The 20,718-nt window shown below is 40.7% G+C and overlaps 4 protein-coding genes across 4 annotated transcripts; 3 read left to right on the top strand and 1 right to left on the bottom strand.

Annotated features, from left to right (window-relative positions):
* Window positions 1-4,527: 4,527 nt before the first annotated feature.
* Window positions 4,528-4,773, bottom strand: INS49_014003 (uncharacterized protein; the record flags this gene model as incomplete). Its single annotated transcript, XM_043174695.1, has 2 exons — window positions 4,528-4,584; window positions 4,651-4,773. The coding sequence occupies 2 exons, from the start codon at window positions 4,771-4,773 to the stop codon at window positions 4,528-4,530; spliced, it is 180 nt and encodes a 59-aa protein (XP_043021640.1).
* Window positions 4,774-12,654: 7,881 nt separating this feature from the next.
* Window positions 12,655-13,986, top strand: INS49_014002 (uncharacterized protein; the record flags this gene model as incomplete). Its single annotated transcript, XM_043174694.1, has 3 exons — window positions 12,655-12,960; window positions 13,086-13,424; window positions 13,525-13,986. The coding sequence occupies 3 exons, from the start codon at window positions 12,655-12,657 to the stop codon at window positions 13,984-13,986; spliced, it is 1,107 nt and encodes a 368-aa protein (XP_043021639.1).
* Window positions 13,987-15,244: 1,258 nt separating this feature from the next.
* On the top strand, window positions 15,245-17,323 carry INS49_014001 (uncharacterized protein; the record flags this gene model as incomplete). Its single annotated transcript, XM_043174693.1, has 1 exon — window positions 15,245-17,323. One exon carries the CDS (start codon window positions 15,245-15,247, stop codon window positions 17,321-17,323), a length of 2,079 nt encoding a protein of 692 aa, XP_043021638.1.
* Window positions 17,324-18,070: 747 nt separating this feature from the next.
* Window positions 18,071-18,787, top strand: INS49_014000 (uncharacterized protein; the record flags this gene model as incomplete). Its single annotated transcript, XM_043174692.1, has 1 exon — window positions 18,071-18,787. The coding sequence occupies one exon, from the start codon at window positions 18,071-18,073 to the stop codon at window positions 18,785-18,787; it is 717 nt and encodes a 238-aa protein (XP_043021637.1).
* Window positions 18,788-20,718: the final 1,931 nt, after the last annotated feature.

The raw sequence follows: 20,718 nt of genomic DNA, 5'->3' as shown, positions 1-20,718 counted from the left end.
AATACTGGAGGTGGGTAAGAGGCCTGGTTCCTGGCGGCCTCTGGCCCAACAATATCGGTAGGTTGCCCATCGCCTGGCTGCCAGGGTCTCGCATTGGCCGGCTTAATTTGCCAATACTTGATGCAGGTGCTGATTAGACGGGGCCACACCTCGGTCAGCCATTGAGAATACCTCATTGGCGAGTTAATTGTCCCTTGTGCTTCCTTACATTCACACCGGTATGTAGTTAGTGATACTCGCTAAGGTTAGGCAACACCTAGTCAAAGAATCCTGCCTCCCACTCCGCTAATGATATACGTTAGAGAAAATACGATTTAGACCCACTCCTGTCCCTCTAAATTCAGACTTTGCGCTTTCCGTACGCAATCTTTCTGACCGTGTACTAAGGGACACCTATTCTTTGCAATCATCTTACTCCGAAATATTATTTGGAACACAAAGCTCGGGTACTATGGCTCTTCCCGTCGAGATAACTAGCAAAGTGGGTGTATTGATAACACCTCCTAGTATGACAGTCTCTCACAGAAAAATATCCTCTGGAACAAACTCCCATTGAATGACCTCCGAATGCACTTCTTCGGAATAACCTCATCTAGGTTAGCCCCTATAGTGTAATCTTTTATGTACTGCCCTAAAGTCTCCTATCGGCCAATCTCCTGCGCCGGTAGGATGAGTGAATGAAAGATCCTAAACAAGCTACACGGGACCTTCCATAGTGTATCGCACTTCAAAACCATGAAAAGATCACTTCAACAACGTATGTGGTACGATAAGTCTATTGATATGGAACACTGGCAAAGTGGGCTGCGCATTTCCACAATCACATCCTTACGCATTTTGTGACTGACACTTAAATGTGTGATAGTCAAGCCATCTGACTTATGCCTTCTCTTTGCAATCACGCAGATGACAAAATCTAAATCCCATGCCACGCATAAGTGGTCGAGCCAAGTTCCTTAAAATTATCTCTGCCATTGGGAACAAGACACATCAACCAGAAGCACGTTGGACAGCTCATTGTAGTCGTGGTGGACTTTCCCAGAAGGTCTAAGAGTGTAGAAGAGGTCAGGAATATACAATATGTCAGCCTTTGCCTGTAGAATCTCCAGTCATCGTTAGCAAAAGAGCCCCTGAAACGCCACTCTCGATGATGCTGTCACAGGTCAAGTAGTTTATAGTATTGGGCATCTAGAATCACCCGCAGATGTTCCAGGAATTTGCAGAGACGTCAACAAGTAGCTTAATCCGAGCAAACACAATGATGTAGATGTATATACACGGTGTCCGGGACTGCATCAAGACCACCACGATCGAGCGCAACGGGCAGCGGACGTGATCGTCTCCTAAGTCTGACCCGATACAAGATTCTATTTTCTCCATAATCTCTCGGCTGGCCTCGCTTCAGCATTTGAGCATAGGCGGAGAGTGTCTGCTGGCACAGTATATAGATTTGATGCACAACCGTGCTGCTGATTACCATAGCCGTCCGGCCGACAGATTAGCAACAGATCTGTTACACTCTCTAGTGATCTACGATAAGTTTCCATGACATCGAATGCCTAGCCGGGGTCACTTTCATCTCGCTCAGCCTTCAATTCCATACAATTCACATCCCTCCCAGCGGGCCACAGTGGCCGCCTATCATCGGAGTGCCCTCCATAGACAGCTTTAGAGTAGCCACCAGCATGGAGTGATCCACACACCCTGGGGCATTCAGTATCCTACCGGTAAATCTCTAGCCCACAGGTGAAGGCTGGTACTAGCTCAGATGCTCTATCAACACTTTCCGTCCGCTGTACGGGCAGAATGTCTAGACAGGGCCGGAAGTGGTCCTCATGTAACAGGATGTCCCAATTAAAGCCCTCAGACTAGCTGATCAGTGACCGACTAACTAAGGGGCTGACTGTTTGCCCGTGGGATATAAAATGTCTTTTAAGATTCCAAACAATCAGACACCACTCCTGATTTCTTTAACTCAACTTCAAGGCTCAACTCAACTCAATCCTCAACAAGTCAGATCCAGTCAATCCAGTACAAGCATTTATCTATATTACCTCTTGTTCCTATAGCACTCCCTTCTATCATCATCCAGAATGCGTCGAGATAAGAAGCAGGAGGCTACCTACCGATCCGCAGACAGTACTGCCTTCAATACCGACCTCTTCTCCGACTATATCGTCCACTACAGCACCAAGTCCTGGATTCTATACCGGATCATCCTCTCCTCCAGGAGCGAGTGGTTCCACAAGACCCTGACCGGGCTGTGCAAGGCAAGATACATGCTCCGAGTCCTATTCCCCTCTCATACCACTGACAAATAACCTTGCCTTTAAAGTTGGGTGGGTTGAATGCCCCTTTGCTGAGTTTAGTAGCGTCTGGCAGTATACTCTATATGAAGTGCTCTAGGCTAGAAGTCTCCAGGCAGGCTTGTGCGATATTGATGCCCTGCCTTTCCTCTGCTGCAGCAGTGGCGGCGTTATTTTCTAATTCTGCCTGTATCTCTAGTATATCTATGACGCTATATACTGTATATAGCCCGGCAAAAGTAATACGTAGTAATCCTGGGTTGTTGAGGTTGGCTTGGACGACTTTAACTCCTTTAGACGCCAGATCTAGGGTTGTGGTGCTATTGGTGTTACGAGTGAAGCCGCGAAGCTTGTAATCTGGGTTGCCTGCTATAAACTCGATGATGCCACGGCCTTGGGTGCTGGTAGCCCTAACAATGATAGCGATCTTCGCTGTCATGCTGGGTGATTGTTTCTCAGCAAATCATTTCAAGATAAGAATGTAAGTTGAATATCAGAATTTGGTCAGCTTTTCTCGAACGATAGGGATCTGTCTATCTATGACTATCCATTCGACGGGCATCGACTGCACTTTGAATACATTTTGAAGACATTGATTCGTGTCAATTCCTTAACGCGAATTCAGTACCCACGTGATCGTTCAGTCGAATCCCAAATCTCAAGCTCACACTGACAAGCACTAATCTATCACAGACATTGCATTTGTTTAGTAATCATCGTGGGAAATTATTGACCTCTGGCAGACACGCCGCGTCGTTTTGCCCGGATCTTTGCTGTAGGGCGGAATCGTACTGGGCTTGTGGAACATCCATCAAGTGTACATGCAGGTTGCTTACACATAGGGCGCGTCAAGTGTAGCCTTATGTTGAGTGGTAATTCAGACGAATAGCCTTGCTCCACTGGCTTTACTGGGCTGCGTTGACGGGCTCAGAGTTGCGGTCTGACAACACAGCGCGCGCATGTAATCATTCTCGATTACTATACTCATCGAAGACGTCTACTTGAGCACTCGACATTTGGAAACACAGAGCTGAAAACCTGGACAGCGTCTCTTTGGTCTGGAGATATAGTATTAAAGGCAACACTGGTTACTAACCAAAGCCCTCTTTGCCCGAGGCGCTTAGGCGCCGACCTTGATAGCATGAACGGTAAGGGCCCTCCTGTGCTTCGTGACGACTTCTTGAAGTTCTGTTCCGGAAATGTTATACCATATCTCCTTCCTCCCTTGCATGTTTGTGCTAGGGCCCGCAACAGCCGGGGCATGCGGTTGGATCGAGCCAAGGCTGCTCAGATTCACCTGCCGTCGTTGCTGTTCTGTGATATCCGGTCCCACAGTGGTGATTGGAAATGTAAGTCTGCACGCGTTTGACAGATATTAGTCACTTGATCAGATAACAATCAAGTAGGAGTACTGAGCACACAAATAACGAACCTTCATGGCGGACAATTTTCCAACAGCTCGACGTACTGAGTCTTTTGGCCACCGCATGTGAGTCTAGGCGATGTACGATGCCACACTTTACCTAGTGTCAGCGAGAGGCGCGATGATCCCGTCGGGAAGCTAGTGATCATGACTTACTTGTCCATTATCATCGTTTAGATCACGGTAGAACTCCAAAGATCCTCCAAATAAGAGTCTCTCCATGAATCTTCCGGATTCGCCGGCCCCTATACTCCGACCAGGGACAGCTGGCTGCCTATAGTTTAGGTGAGTAGTTTCCGGAGGCGTATATTTATCGGGCGTATTACTGGCCCCAGCAAGCAGAGCCAAGAATGCATGCATTAACTCATGCGCTGTGGCTGCGGCAAATACAAAGTGGAAATTGAGGTAGCGTTCTCTATGCTTTTTGTCCGTTCCTGCTGCCCCGCGGACCATGGCCGATACTCGCTGGGTTTTTATTCTTATTAAAGGTTTGATCTTAGCAGTATGGACTTATTGGGGATAACTCACAGAACTATTGAAGTAAATGCCCCCAGCGAACTTTGGTTGATAGTTGTTTATAACGCCATCAAAATTAGCGTCGGGACTAACTATGCGCTGATATTATGCAATGTTATCAGGGTTAGCTAGATCTTGGATCATAACTCAGGGAAAGTCCTGTCTGATTTTCTGGAGGAAAGTTTCCAAGTAGCCCTTCATATGGTTTGTTTAGCCCCAAAAAGTTATAGAGCCGTCCCTAGTCCATCCCGCAACTACGTCTCTGCCATCAGCTGCAAAGGCTTAACGTCCAGCGTCTAATTCAACAATCTTTATACCAGTATTAATGGCTGCCGAAAGCTAAGATCATTTGTTAGCATGTCCTAGTCTGGACAAGAAGACCCGGACTGAGTAACATGATCTTACAAGTGTAAACTTCTCGGTGTTGGGATCCAGAAGACTTCGACCTGTCTGGGCATCGACCAAAGTCATCGACATTGCCCGGATACCGTGGGCGCGGGTTCCTTCTGCAGCATGCTGGGCGACCATCTTGAGAGATCCCACGAGGCTTCTCGGTAATCAAGGTACAGTAATGGGTGAGAAGGTAATAGAAGATGTAATTAGGAGGGTAATGTGGTAATTCGCAGCCGGGAACGACAGATGATGATGAACACGATTCTCACGGGGAAGTTTTCAGACAAGAGTTGACTGTCGAGTCTGTTTCTGTGAAGATAAACGAGCTTAGTGTGACGTCTGCAACCGATCAATGTTATAGTCGCGGGGTCCAATGATTTTTCATAATCGGCAGCTCCCATCGTGCCTTCTGATTTGGGAACATGTCTCGGCGTCGGCGTCACATCACCAACTAGAGCATCGTTGTCTCCATCTTCCCAGCGCAGGAGCCTGCCATATGGCCTGCTTCTTGGCCGAGGCCCAAACACACCAATGCTGTTGGTTGGCAGTGCCGTACTTGTTCACCCGCCTTCATCCAATTAATTAGGAAATCAAAGTCTAATTATGGCTCTGTTACGTGATCTGGTCAATGTTGGTCCCTCGGTCAGGCGCCAATGCGGCGCTCGACCACCAGGATTAGGTTGCAGGATGGGACAGACAGTGGGTCTGGAACGCATGGAATATTTTGAACGCAATGGAATCTCTTAGGAGAAAGGCTGCTCCATAATGCTGGGCGTGGAGATCGGGCCGGGTAAACATGAGACCTCAATTATGCCGTGGATGGTGGAAAGCAGTACGTCCATATCGAATGTCTGCGATTGCTCGCTGCCCTCTAAGTCGATTGCATTTTCCATCAGTGGTCTACAGGTGTTCGCGGGGCTGCGTGTAAGAAATAAAAAGCGCTGCCAGTGTGCAGCTTAGAGAGTTTATATATTCTGACACTGCGGACAGGTCCCGGGGTGGTGGTGGTTGGGTCGGCCGCGGACGGTTGGTGGAACGGAAACTATTTCGAGGGTTTGTGGCTACTGTAGTTGTGCGCTGTCTGTCCCAAACGAAACGCAGCCCCCTCCCTGTTTCTTTGGTTAGCTATCCCCCCTTGCATCAAAAGTTTGCTATAAACGCGAAATACGCACTAATATTCTTAAGAATGACCTTTTCGCTATTATTATATATTTAATTTAGCAAAAAAAAGGTTATTAAGACCTTATTTTATATATATCTTTAGAATAATTAAAAGTAATATAATTAATTTAAGCTTATTATATAAGGAAGTATATGCTTTATTAGCTTTAGCCTAAGGTAATTATAGCGTACTTAAATTAATAGCAAACTTATTTTAATGGCCCTTAAAAAGCAAAAGCTTAGCTATTATAATTATATACTTATTTATAATATTAAGTTATTTACTTTATTAATAAGCATTATATTAATTAATTAATAGCGTTATTATACATAAAAAAGCTAATAATAAAAGCAAAGGCTACTATCGTTATAAAAAAAAAGCTAGCAACTTAATTAAAAACCTTTTAAAATAAATAAGTAGCTACTTAATATATTACTTAATATATTGCTAAAAATGCTAAAAAAGTTATTTTTAAAGCCGTCTTTAATAAAAATAATGCTTTAATTAACTTAAATAAAGCTAAGAGCAGTAATATTAATTAAGAAATATTAAGTATACTTAAATTATTATTATTAGTTAGTAATGCTAAAGGTAATAATATTAAAAAATTAAAAAGTTATTCCTTATTAAGAAAATTGCTTAAAAAAGTATTCCTTATATTATATATAAAAATTATTAATATATAGCCTATTTTTATATTATTAATAAAGTAATATAACTTTAAGTTTAATAATAATAAGTATAAGGCTTTTAATATTAATCTTTTATTAAGCAATTTTTTCTTAAAAATAAAGAATTAAGTTAAGGTTAAGCTTATTAATATAAGGAATATAATAATTAAGTTATTATAAGTTTTATTTAAGATAGGTTATTAATTATAAATAAGAATATTTTTAATTTAATTAAGTATAATAAAGAAATTAAAAAGTATTTAAAGGGAGAACTTTTTAATAATTAAATTATAAAAATGCTTTCTTTAAGCAAAGGTTTTTATTATTTTATAATTATATATATTTATAAGGTAATACTTTTAATAATATAAATAATGCTTTAAAGTATTGTAATATTAAGGCAATAATTAAGTATTAAGGTCTTTAGGCCTTTTTTATTAATAAGGTTAATGCTTAGCTTAATAAATAATTTATTAATAATTAAATATTTAGCAAATATTTCTTTAGTAAAAGAATTATTATTGCCTAAAGGCCCTTAAGAAGAGTTAATTACTGCTTATATAATAGCGATAAGGAATAGTAATTAATTACTTAGCTTTAAGGCTTATAAAAAGTTAATATAAATATAATAATGCTTTAAAGGTATTTATTATAAGGCTAATTATTATTATTATAATAAGGGGGACTTTTTATAATAATAATGCTATATTAAGAAGAATAATATGCATATAAATATTACTAATATTAATTTAATAATATAGGTATAAGCAATAGTTAATAGTAAGGCTGCTATTTAAGCGCCTTTAAAAAAGCTTTTTATTAAGTAAATAAATGTTGTTAAAGTTAATAAAAGTAATAAAAAATTTAGTAAAAATAATATTAACCTTATATATAAATAAAAAAAGCTTAAAAAGGATAATAAGTAAAGGGAGAGTAGCATTAATATAGTGATTAATTTATTAATTAATCTTTACACCCTTGGCTTTATATATAGGTACTTAGTAATGCCGTTATTGCTATTATTAGCATCTTTATTAATATACTTATTAGTAGGCTTTAAAGGGCTATTAATATTATTAATAATAAAAGCTTTTTGCTTAAGTAGCCTTATATGCTATTATTAATTACTTATATTTTCATTATTACTGCTATAAATACTTAGTAATTAAAAGGCTTTTAATAAAAACTTTATATTTAAGGCCTTATAAAAGCATTTTTATATATTAATAAAAAGAAGGTAATTAATAAAGCTATAAAAAGTAATAAAATATAAGGGCGTTAATTTCTAAGCTTTATACTTAAAGGAAGATATTTAATTTAATAAGAAGGGCTTAAATAATATTAAATTAGTTAAAAGGCTTATAAAGCTATACTTAAAAGAAAGGGAGGACTTTTTTAAGCTTTTTAAAAGCAATAATAAAGAGGAAAAACTGTTATTATTATTAGCGTTAATATAAGATAATAATTATAATTTTAAATAAGTAAAAAGCCCTTTAGCATTAGCTAATAATACATTAATAATAAAAAATAAGTTTAAGGCATTTTTTAATAAGTTTTAAGGGCTTAATTATTATTATTTATAAAAGAAAGGGTAATATAATTAATAAAAAGGTAATTAAAGTAATTATATATAAAAAAAAGGCTTTATTTAAGTAATTAAAGAATTAATTAAGAAAATTAAGTATATTTCCTATAATAAATTATTACTTATTCTTCTTAATTATTTAAATAATATTTTTTTTTATTAACTTACTTATTATTAAAAAACTTATTATAAATAACTTTATTATTATACTTTTTTCTTTTTATTAATATTGCTTTTTTTACCTTTATTTTAATTATATAACATTTTTATTAACTTTTATCATAATTACTATTAATGGGTACTGTATGTACGGAGAGTAAGGGTGATAGCAGTTGATTATTGTATGGGTAATTAATTTAGCTATGGTATAAAGGGTAGGTTGTAGCAAAGCTGCAGCCTTCCTTTATTTAGTTATAGGCTAGTTATGGTAATTTATGCATAAGGCATGTAACTACCAGCTAGCAGCCGGCTAACATTAGCTAATAGCTGCTATTAATAAAACTAGTTTAAATCTTGCACCTTTAAATCTATGCATTACCTGCAGCGCACTTACTACATAAGTACGCTATATATAATGCCTATATATATTATTCTTATATTGGTAGTTTTTTATATATATATATATAAATGCTTTAAAATCATGCTTTTCCTTTAAATTATTGCTTAGCTAATTAAATCGCTTAATTAACATAAATATCTTATCCTTTAAAGGGCTATAAAGGGCTAAGTGCTTTATGGCCATCGCTTTAATAGGTTAAGTGTAAGTATTTATGCAAGTATTTAAGTGTAAGTATGCTTAAATGCTTTAAGTGCTTAAATTGCTTAATTAAATTATTTAATTATTAATGCTTTAAAACTTTAAAGTATTTAAATACTATGCTTTAATTAATTAATTATTACTTTAGCAGCTTTTTTCTTATAATTAATATTAAACGCTACTTTTACAGTTATAATAGGCGCTACTTTTATATAATAAAAGGCATTACTTTTGCTTAATAGCAAGGCTACTTTTGCTTAGTAATAAGCATTACTTTTGCTTAATGGTAAGGCTACTTTTGCTTAATAATAGGCATTACTTTTATATAATAATAAGGCATTATTGCTGCTATTAAGGCTATTGCTATCTTCGTTATTATTAAGATAAATCTCATAATAATTAATTATAAGGCAAAGGGGAGGGAAAGAACGTTCTTATGCTACGTTTATAAATTAATAATTAGCTCTTAAATTATTTATTTACAAATAGTAGCGCTTAAATGCTATTACTACTTAGCAAACTAACCTTTATTAGCTTTGGGGCAATTTATGCTTAAGATCTTATTAAAGAGCGTTGGCAAGAAGGGCGTTAAGAAGAGAAAAGATTATGCTTATTAATTAAATATTAACTATTATTAAAAGGTAAATATTTTAAAGGTTTAATTAAGTTGTTTATATAGTTAAATTAATAATAAATATTAATTATTTCCTTTAATGGTTTTAAGCTAATTAAGCAAATAAGATAATTGCATTAATTACTTGCTTTTATTAATTAATACTTTAAAGTATTTAATTAAGCATATTAATTAAATATATAAATTGCTTAAAAGAAATATTATTTATTAATATTTTAAAGTATTTAAGCGCCTTATGCTTTATTAAGTGCTTAAGGAGTTTTTAAAGGGTTATAAGCCCTAAGGGTATTATATAGGTGCCTTAAGGGGCATTGATTGCAAATAAGGGCTTTTTAAAGGTATTAATTATAAGCAAGGGCTTTTTAAGGGTGCTAAGCAAGGGCTTTTTAAGAGTGCTAAGCAAGGGCTTCTTAAGGGTGCTAATTGCAAGTAAGGGCTTCTTAAGGGTGCTAAGCAAGGGCTTCTTAAGGGTGCCAAGCGAGGGCTTTTTAAGGGTGCTAAGCAAGGGCTTCTTAAGGGTGCTAAGTAAGGGCTTTTTAAGGGTGCTAAGCAAGGGCTTTTTAAGGGTGCTAAGTAAGGGCTTTTTAAGAATGCTAAGCAAGGGCTTTTTAAGAGTGCTAAGCGAGGGCTTTTTATGGCAGTTATAAGCAAGGGTGTTGATAATTAAGGGTGCCTTATGGAGGGCTTTTAAAGGTATCGTAAGGAGGGCTTTTTAATATATTAATTGCAAGCAAAGGCATTAATAATTAAGGGTATTATAAGGAAGGCTTCTTAGGCTTTTTAAGGCTATGCATTAATTATAAACGATCTTCTTTTACCGCGTATTTATAAATATTTATAAATGGCTTTATTAATTAACTTAAGGTTTTATAAATGCCTATAAATAGCTTAAGAAAAGGGTTTTTAGTAATATATAATTACGTTTACTTAAAAAGGTTGCAAGGAATTAAGGGTATATTAAGGAAAGCTTTTTAACTAAGGTTTATTATAATTATTATTATTATTAGCAATTTATATAATAAAATATGCCGTTTAATTAATAAATTTAAGGCATTATTAAAGACTTATTAATTAATAAGTTAAATCTTTATAATAAAAAGGTTAAGGCATTACTTATTCCTCTTTATTAATTTTAATTTTAGCATAGCTATTAGCACTTAATTAAGCAAATCCTTATTATTAATGATTGCTTGCCCTTATAATATTAATATTAATTATTTAGCATAAATATTATAACTTAATTAAGGTAGTTTTTATTATTAATAGTTGCCGCTTAATTAATTGTAATAAAGGTTTATTGCTTTATTTAATTATTTATTATAATTATCTTAATTAATAATTAATTAATATTAATGGGTACTGTATATATAAAGAGTAAGGGCAATAGTAGTTAATTATTATATAGGTAATTAATTTAGCTATGGTATAAAGGGTAGGTTATAGCGAAGCTATAGCCTTTCCTCGTTTAGCTATAGGCTAGCTATAATGGTTTATATGCAAGGCATGTAATTACTAGCTAGCAGCCAGTTAGTATTAGCTAGCAGCTATTATTAATAAGATTAGTTTAAATCTTGCACCTTTAAATTTATGCATTGCCTGCAGCGCACCCATTGCATGGGCACGCTGCACATAATGCCCATACATACTATTCTTATAATTACTATCCTTAAACCTTTTTTTTAATATATATATATAATGAAAATATCCCTTAATTACCTTTATATACTAATTAACCTTTTTAGCGCTTAAGTATAAAAACTTTATAAATTTATTATTATTATTATAGTTATTTATTTTATATTAATATTAATAATAAATATATTTCTTTAAATTCTTAAAATATATCTTAATTAAATTAAAATTAAGAAAATATAATAATAAATATATTAGCTTAATATTCTTTGCTTAAATGGCCTTATAAATAGCTTAATTATAATATTATAAAGTATTATTTATTATAAGGATTAATTAAGGGCTTAAATAAGTACTTATTTAAGGGAAGATCCTTTTAAAAAGCTATATTAAGAAAAACTTTTTTATTATATGCCCCTTATATACCTTAATATTAAAAAGATTGCTAATTATAATTATTAATAATATATAAAAGTAATCGCCTTACTTAAAAAGACTTTTAATTTAAAAAGTATATCGTAATAATATTTAGCTTATTCTTTTTATATTATTATGCTTATTAAGTCTTAATTTATTATAAAAAATAAACATTTTAACAATATATCATAGCTTTAAGATTTTAAAAAGGTAATAGCTTTAAAAATCCTTATTACACTATTAAGCTAATATATATATTTACTTATTAATTTAATTATACTTTTTAAAAGCCCTTAAAATAGTTTTTATTAAGTAATTAATTTAACATTTTTTAGTAAGAAAGTATTATATTTTATTAAAATATATATTTAGCTTATTAAGAAAAAGATTTTTAAGCTTTTATATAATAATAATTAAGCATTAATAATGCTTAAAGAGCTTATTATGTTAAAAAACATTATATACCTTTAAAGCTTATTATTTTAATTTAACGGCATTTAATAGCAATAATAAGGATATGCTTAATATTATAATATTTATTATCTTAATCCTCCTTTAATATTATTAAATTATTAATTTATTATAATTAAACTTAGCTTATAGCTACTTATTTAATAGCAATGGATTTAAGCATAAATAAAATTATAATATTTATAATTATATAAAGGTTAGCTGCATTATTACGGCCTTTTTTTTGCTAAATTAAGTGCATGGTAATGGCAAGGAAGTTATTCTTAGTAATCTTAATGCGTATTTCGCATTTATAGCAAACTTTTGGTATGGGGGGGGACAGCTGACTAAAGAGACAGGGGGGGGGCTGCGTTTCGTTTGGGACAGACAGCGGCTCAGCCGTGGCCCGAGGGCCGCAAGTGGCTGGCCAGGTCGTGGTGAGCCGCGCGCTTATTGCGCCTCAAGTGTTTGGAAAACAAGATGTCCGTGCGCGACGGCAGGGCACTCGGAATTCTCCAAGTGGGGTCCCCACTAATCTACGAACAGCACAGGGTCCACAGCAAATAAAGAGGCTCCACGCCGCAGGCGTGCCACAAGACGGTTCCCTACCCCACACCCAACACGCCCACCACGCTCGAGCTCTTGTCATCATCTGGACCTCGACCACTTCGTGCCAGGTGTGTATGCTGTCACGCAGATTCGAAGATAATGGGCGACCACTCAGGCGGAGCTGAAAATTCAACCTCGTCCAGCCTTGGGCTGTTGGACGCGGAGCACGTCGATGTGGTCCGTCATGCCTTGCAAAAGATGTTGGCTGCCGAGATTGTGGAAACCACATTTTCCGAAATAATAGATGGGCTTCCGACAAGGGCTTCCTGGCTGGAATTCGACCTCTGGAACGAGAAGCACCCTGTGAATTTGCTAAAACACGAAGCATTGTGTGACGGCGCGCGCGAGAAGGCCAGAAGGTTCCGCGATGAATTCGATATTTACATATTGACTTTCCCACCATCGGTATGTATTGCCTTGATAGCCGCTTTGCCAGTTTCATATGTTCTATGAGGTGCAATACATCTGCTCTCGCCTCTCCGCCACACTCGCGTGATGAAAATTCAAGCTAACATGCCAATTTTCACTAGATCTTACAGGACTTTCAAAAGGCAGGGCCGGAGACTAAAGAATACTTTTTAAGTCTCATTGAACTACTTGCTCAGTCATGCCACCAAATTGCCGCCCGACTGTTCCAGCTTGATGACGGGTTCCACAAACACAGTATCTACGAGGCATGGCGTGATGCACCAATAGACCCCCAATCCAATCCATGGCGCGTAGCCCCATTGCCTTCCGCGTTTTGTCATGGATCTTATGTCTTCCATGAGCAATACCCTCATGGTATCGCCGATGTGGTGGGATATTGGGCAGAGGCTAGAATATTTGGGGGTGTTGTGGTGTTCGATCGCGGACCTTCTGGTGCCGAGGTAAGTACAGTCGCTCCTCCAGTCCAGGCTCTCGGTCATCAAGCACCTGGGTCGCGAGACTTGCTCATTGGCTCACACGATTTTCTATCTGCTCTGTTAGCGAAGAGAAGTGTATCTACACGCGGGCCACCAGCAGTCCCCGTTAACACTATTTCCTCCCACGTCAGATCAGTTTAAATCCTTGGTGCAGTTTCTTCTTCAGCCCGGCTCTGGCCCGTGTCCCTTACCCATCGAAGCGTCCCGTCTCAATGGGTATCGTTACCACCCGGACGACGCTATCTCTCGTTTCAACATCTTTCGTGATCGATACGAGAGGAAGGAGCCACCGATCCGAAGTACGCACCACAGCTGGAATAATTCGAGGAATTGGCCTGAGATAGAGTATCTCTTTGAGTTCATTGCGCTCCAAGAAAAACGTGCTCAGGGAATAGAGATAGATGAGGCAGAACTGAATGCAGCCGAAGAGGGCATGCGGCGTATCACGCCGTCGTCGCCTGACTGGCAAGGTGCTGGCGTGATGGATCCTGAGGCGGACCCCAGAGACAGCTCAGAGTATTTTTAGTGTCGTAAAATCAACATGGGACGGTGAATGATAACCCTCTTGAAGCATGGTTATTCAGGTCTACTTTGATTCAAGTATACGAGGGCCTCCTGGCTGGACTTAAATTTGAACGTGAGGCCTTGTGGATTAACCTATCTCGGAAGACACTTAATTAGGGTTAAAACTCTGCCAGCTTATACCGCTAGCAGCCCTTGCAAAACATAATTCATTACTCTAAGTGTGTAGAGCCATTAAATGCTAATTGACTAACTATAAAAATATCACGATAACTATAGAATTAAGCAAATGAGTGTAAGCCAAATGTCCTCACTTTGTGTAGTGAGGGTATGCCCAAAGGTGGGTCTGCCCGAAGCTGGGTGGGACACGGCACCCAAACCTACGCAGAAATTCATGGATATCGCAGAGAGCGTCGAGGCTGAAACCTTACAGCAGCCAAAGAAAAAGACAGAGTTGGTAAAAAGAAGTCTGCAGTAGTAGTTGTTGAATGTGAAGTTGATGAGGCTGTGGAGTCTGATCACGACGGTTTAGACATTTCGGAGCAATCTCCGGCCAGATCACAAACTCGCCGCGGACGTGGAATTCAGCGTCTAGCTAAATATGATATGTCGATCTCCAAGGGCTTCATTTCTATACTGAGAACTCCACAGGAAATAAAGGTTTGATTGATTTGTGCTATCGTGAAGTTACTGACTTTGTGCGGCGGAAGCGCGCGAAGGGTAGGGTGCGCAAGGGGTAGGGTCCCATGCTAGTAGTGAATTATCCTATACATAGTTCTAATTTCCCATATTGGCACTGCATGTAGGTCATCTTGTAACCAGAATCCAGGACTTGGAGTACCTCTGTCTGCCTGGGAGCCATGCATCTGGTCGTTGGGCCTCTGAACTGGCCCAGGATCCGGGCTGCCGGCACAATCCCAAAGCCGGGCATGCTCGCTGCAATGCCTGCGGGGCAGGTTTTAAACCGAGCCCATCCAAACTCAGTAGGGTTCACTTTAGACGCACCCCCCCCTCACTTTAGCACAGTCGCATTCCAACTTCATGACCATTCCAGTTTCAGGGACAGCCCAACGCGAGGGGTGAATATATGGGCAGTACATTCATATTAGTCTGCTAATAAGGCTCCACTTGTCCCCAACTGTTCGTGGTGGAAAAGGCTTCATCGGGCACCGGATCTTGCCGAGGTCTCGACCTCACGTCAACACCTGGGGTGCATGCACCGATACCCGAGCTCACCCAGGCGCGCAGGTCGATCTCTGCTCATGGCAGGCGAGGAAACAATCTCGGCCTCACCTCAAGCACGCTCGAGCCTCTCCACACGCTCAAGCCCCCGGAGCGCAGGTGCAGCCGCCGTCCGGCGCGGTGGCACTGCCGGCGATGCGGCCGGAGAACGGCCTTATCGGTCGCACCTCCGACCGGCCTGCCAGGCGTGCAGGAGGCGCAAGTCTCGCTGCAAGGTCGACGATGGCGAGGAGAAAGGGTGTCTCATGTGTCGCGTGCACGGGACGAAATGCGAGTTCCCAAGCAATGCCTCAAAACCCTCGAAGCCTCTGCCTGCAGCAGCCCGCAGCAAGAGGTCCGAGCCGGCGTCTCACGCCCTGCCGCGATCCGGTGGGACATCATCGGTGAGACAAAGACAGCTTCGATCCCTACCGGAGCCGTCCGCTTCCCTGGCTGCACCGCTGTCTCAAACCACGTCTCCTCCACAACACTTGGCGCAGCTGAGGGATGATGGTGTCGCCACACAGCATTCAACGACCATGATCGCCGGCCTGGGAAGCCCCGAGGAGGAAGAGAGCTCCCACATCGTCGGCCCAGTCGTGACGAGCGACACCCAGATCCTGGCGGACTACCTGCGCGCTGACCCTCACCACGGCGCCGGTCGACGGCTTGCACGCACCGCGCGTGGCCGCGACGGCAGCGGATCAGCAGGCCCCGACAACTCGGTCATGTTCGCGAGGGTCCGGAGGCGGCCCATAGGCCAGACGCCGAACCAGACAGTCGCGTCGGGCAAGTGCCTTCTCATCGAGAAGATCATCGAGCCGTTCGCAGACGAGCTCATCGACACGTACTTCCGCAGGGCCAACGCGTGCTTCCCGCTGCTGGACGAGGGCTCGTTTCGGGACCAGTTCCGCCGCCAGCCCTCGCACATCTCGTCGGCCCTGCTGGCGAGCGTCTACGCCCACGCCCTGACCTTCTGGTCGCAGCCGCGCCGCGCCGCCGGGAGGCACTGCCCGGACAGCAGGTTCGTCTGGAACCAGGCTACTGACGCGCTGTATTCGGAGCTTCAGCTGTGCCCGGGCATGTCGACGGTGGTCGCGGTCCTGCTGGACGTCGGGGGCCGTCCTTCGACTTCCATGATTGGCAATGGCGTCCTGATCGGGTCGGCCGTCTCAATCGCCCATGGCTTGGGGCTGCATCGTGACCCGACCGACTGGGACATGTCTGAGCCTGAGAAGAGGATCAGGGTGCAGATCTGGTGGGCTCTCGTGGTCCATGACAGATGGTTCAGTCTCGCTTACGGCACACCTCCGCACATCCAGGCAAAGTTCTACGACGTTCCAAGGCCGAGGGCAGATGGCGGCGGAAATGCGGTCTTCCTGGCTCTCGTCAGTCTGAGCGAGGTCCTCGACGCATTTCTTGTGCACATCTACGCCCTAAAGTCGGACAGACGGGCCACATCCGAGTTCGACCCAGGGGCCGCCCTCACCCAGTGGGAAGAGTCTCTCACTGGTGACAGCCGCCGGCTCATCCTCCAGGGCCGAGACCTCAGCATGCCTGGGGCGAGTAACTTCCGCCTGGCGTACTTGTTCGTGCGCCTTCTTCAGCGCAGGATGGAGCTTGACAGCACGACAGACAAAGGCGAGCGAGCAGACGCAGATGCTTTATCAGGCCGGTATATCCACGTTCGCCAGGCCGCGGAAGATATTGTGCGCCTGGTTCAAGCACTTCGGGCACCACAGCTCAACGATTTCTGGCTGCCTACTTCGGCATTCATCTTCACCTCCACCATCGCCTTCCTGCTGCGAGTCGCGTTGGAGGCGGAGAAAACGGCCAGCGGGCTTGTGGAGAGCATCTCTCTGAGCCTCGCAAATGACCTTCTGGTTGCTTTGAAAGGCCACCAGCAGAAGTTCGGGTGGGACCTAGGTGACGCCTGCATCGCACAATATACCGACGTTGTTGAGGAGTTGCGGAAGGCAACTCCGGTAGCTCATGTCGGCCAAGGGGCTCCTAAGGCATCTATGCCTCTGATTGACTGGCAGGATTTTGATGTGTCAGGCTTGCCTGATGTTGAAGAGCTGTTCCCAAATCTGTGGGACATGTTTGACAGCAACTATTGAGGACACTCTGTACACAGGAAAAAGAGTTTTGATGCAGTGCATTTGCACACTGACATGCGACAATTGGTCGACCCTAATTTTTGTAGGGTCTCCACAGAGGTCTTCTAATTCTGTCACTTTCTTCTGCAATTAGAGCTAACACCACCACCAAGCTTGAGCTCCCGCATATTTTGTGACCCGTGATATTGCCTTGTATCTGGTCCTGGCAGGTTACAGACTGAGCACTCGTTTCTGTCCAGTCAATTATCAAGATCGAGGTTCTGCTACTGAAGATTCAGGAGCTTCGGCAGATCTATGGCTTCTCTGCAACAGTGCCGTTGGACATGATAAATGTCAATCATTATTTGCACTGTATAAATTTGAGAGATGACAGAGACAGTGATTCTAGCTGTCACCCGAGCTTTCTGCATTCCATGTAAAACTGGCAAGCCAGCTCCAGGGCCGCAATTACCTTGTTGCTCATTTTGTTGACACGCAATCCAGCCAGGTATCACTGTACAAGTACCCTCTGTTTGAGAGATCATCATTTTATAGCAAGCCAAGGAAATGACCAAACAGTCCATGACGAATTTTGAAGTTTTTCCAGCTACATCGTGGCCAGTCATGGAGTAATTGTCCTTGAGCAGCGAAACACCAATTCTGTGAAGTATAAATCCCAGGTTCGTGGATCAGAAAGACTAGCCCTGTGTATGATGCACCTTTCGAAGGATATCCTTGACCGATTGAAGACTTCAGAGAGTATTCACAATGAGCTTTCATAGCCGTCTTGCGCCCAAGAAAGGGGCGTGGTTCGCAGACTGGGCCCCCTCAAAGCGCCCCATCGAGCTGCCCCTTCCGAAGCTAGAGTACGATTCTCATTTCGAAGTCTGGGAGTGGAGATTCAGGACTTTACTCAGGCACAACTCACTTTTAGCATTCATCGATGAACCAGGGCCATCAGTCACTTCAGACCCCAAGAACAATGAGCAACGGGAGGAACTAGCTGCAGCCACACACTGTCTTGCGCTTCTGGGATCATGCATCTCCGAGCATATCCTAGCCCATCTCCTGACCCTCACACCATATTACAAGGTCCTTGACGACCCTTATATTCTCTTCAGGGAGGCCAAGAAACATGTCAATGATGTACAGGACCTTTGGAAGGAAACCACCAATCCTGAATTCTGGGGCCTTTTTTCGGGACAAGATGGCCAATTTCGGACAGTCAAACAGCTCTTCGCCAAACTGGAAGACGTTCGCAACAAGACTTACACGAAGAAGAGCTGGCGCACGTTCATCTTGATGGCAGCATTGCTTACCAAGAGGAATTTCCCGCTCTGCCTTCCTCACTCTGTTCAGAAATACATTGACAGAGAAAATGATCCGAAGGTTCCGAAGGTTGATGTAGGCGAGAAAGAGTGGAATGATATGAGGTCTGAGATGATGAATGCGACATGCCAGTGTGGCTGGCTAGCTAGAGCCTAGATTTTGTGTGGGACATTGTGGTTGAGTGACGGAGGGAAGTTATTCAAGTGGACAAGCGTTTACATTGGACACAGGAAGTTTTTGCGGAAGAACCAGTCGGCTCTTGCCAGATGAGGATGAATCATGGTACGACATCATCTAGTTGTCTGCTGGTGCCAGGGAGCTGATCCAATTTCCAACTCTCAACTTGTGAATGATAGCTGGGCCTAAAGGAATTTCAGATGATTCATGACCTCCCAAGTGAAATGTGATATGTACACATTTTCTGCTCCTGTTCTAAAGCTTTAGAAGGCTATGCACACCATTAGTGACTGCACGTGTGGCGCTGCTGCTTGTACGTAAACTTAATCCCAGATGAAGGGTTGGGACAACACAAATCCTTGTCTCTGATACAGATGTAATAAATGGTCACATCCTTTTTTACCACACCGGCTCAGCATCTAGGTCCAAACTTGTCTGTCATGGAATCTTTAACGGTCTTTGCGGATAGAGTGCATCACCTCTACATATGCCTCACACTTGAGTTTTCACTACAATACAGACTTAGACGCCGAGTTTTCGCAGTTGAAAACGGTCAGCCGCCACCCATGCGGGCGCCAACCCGGAATCAGAAGAAAACTTCTGGTCCCATCTTCCCCAAGATCACAAGGATAGCTTTCTGCGCATGATCCCCGATGACGACACGAGGGAGAGGTTCTGGGCGTTCTCCTTAGCCGTGCCATGTAATAATCTCCTTATCTTTGGCCCCCTAGGCATGGGTAAGACTTGGTTCATCGCTATGATTGCTGCTTTCCGAATCTGCGCCTATCGCAAGCTTGCCTGCCAAGCTCTAATTAACGCAATCACTACCATCTTCTACGATCAATACCTTTAAATCTGATGAAGCAATTAAGCAAACGATAGTTGATTGTTGGTTGTTGAGGAGAGAAATCTCCCGCTATTGAACGCTTAGAAGGAGCCTATTTGTAGGCTAGCGCTAGCGTATGGGCATACGACCCTCGCACCTTCCAACACACCCCCCATCGCGAGTATCGTCGTCCTGAAGCAATTAAGCAAACGATAGTTGATTGTTGGTTGTTAAGGAGAGAAATCTCCCGCTATTAAACGCTTAAAAGGAGCCTATTTATAGGCTAGCGCTAGCATATGGGCATACAACTCTCGCACCTTTCAACAAAATCCTCAACCAGGTTCGCTACAAGCATGATTTCCTAGCACTACATTATTACGCCCCGCATATTAAGGTCGCAATTATGCTTTGGATCTTAAGCTCTCAATATAATAAATTAAAGTAGGACTTAAACCCGCATTACAATTCATCCATTAAAATCAGCAATATAAATATTGCTAAGTAGGCGCGGGAAGGAAGTGCTATCGCCGCCATCCTCTTTATTCTTGGCAAAATTAATGATTTTCCTTACGGCATAAAGGCTTTAATATAAATGCGCTGCTCGCCCTTAATTTAACAGATCATAGGTCTTATTAAATAATAGGTGGATGCCCACATCTCTGGGGAAGTTCCCTAGGGCGATATCAACCTAAATAACCAGGGTTGAAATTAGTTTAGTTTAGTTTAGTTAATGGGTCTAACTAAAAACTAAAAACTAAAAAAAAATTAGTTTAGTTAATAGGTTTAACTAAAAACTAAAAACTAAAAAATTTAGTTTTTAGTTTTTAGTTTTTTTTTTTAGTTAATTAAGTTTAACTCAAAATTTTTTTAAATTAAATAAATATAAAAATAAATAAATAAATAAATAAATAAATAAATAAATAAATAAATAAATAAATAAAAATAAATAATAAATAAATAAATAAATAAATAAATAAATAAATAAATAAATAAATAAATAAATAAATAAATAAATAAATAAATAAATAAATAAATAAATAAATAAATAAATAAATAAATAAATAAATAAATAAATAAATAAATA

Source organism: Diaporthe citri (assembly GCF_014595645.1).
Source record: "Diaporthe citri strain NFHF-8-4 chromosome Unknown scaffold_7, whole genome shotgun sequence".
Taxonomy (NCBI): Eukaryota; Fungi; Ascomycota; class Sordariomycetes; order Diaporthales; family Diaporthaceae; genus Diaporthe; species Diaporthe citri.
This window is presented reverse-complemented; position numbering and strand designations above follow the sequence as displayed.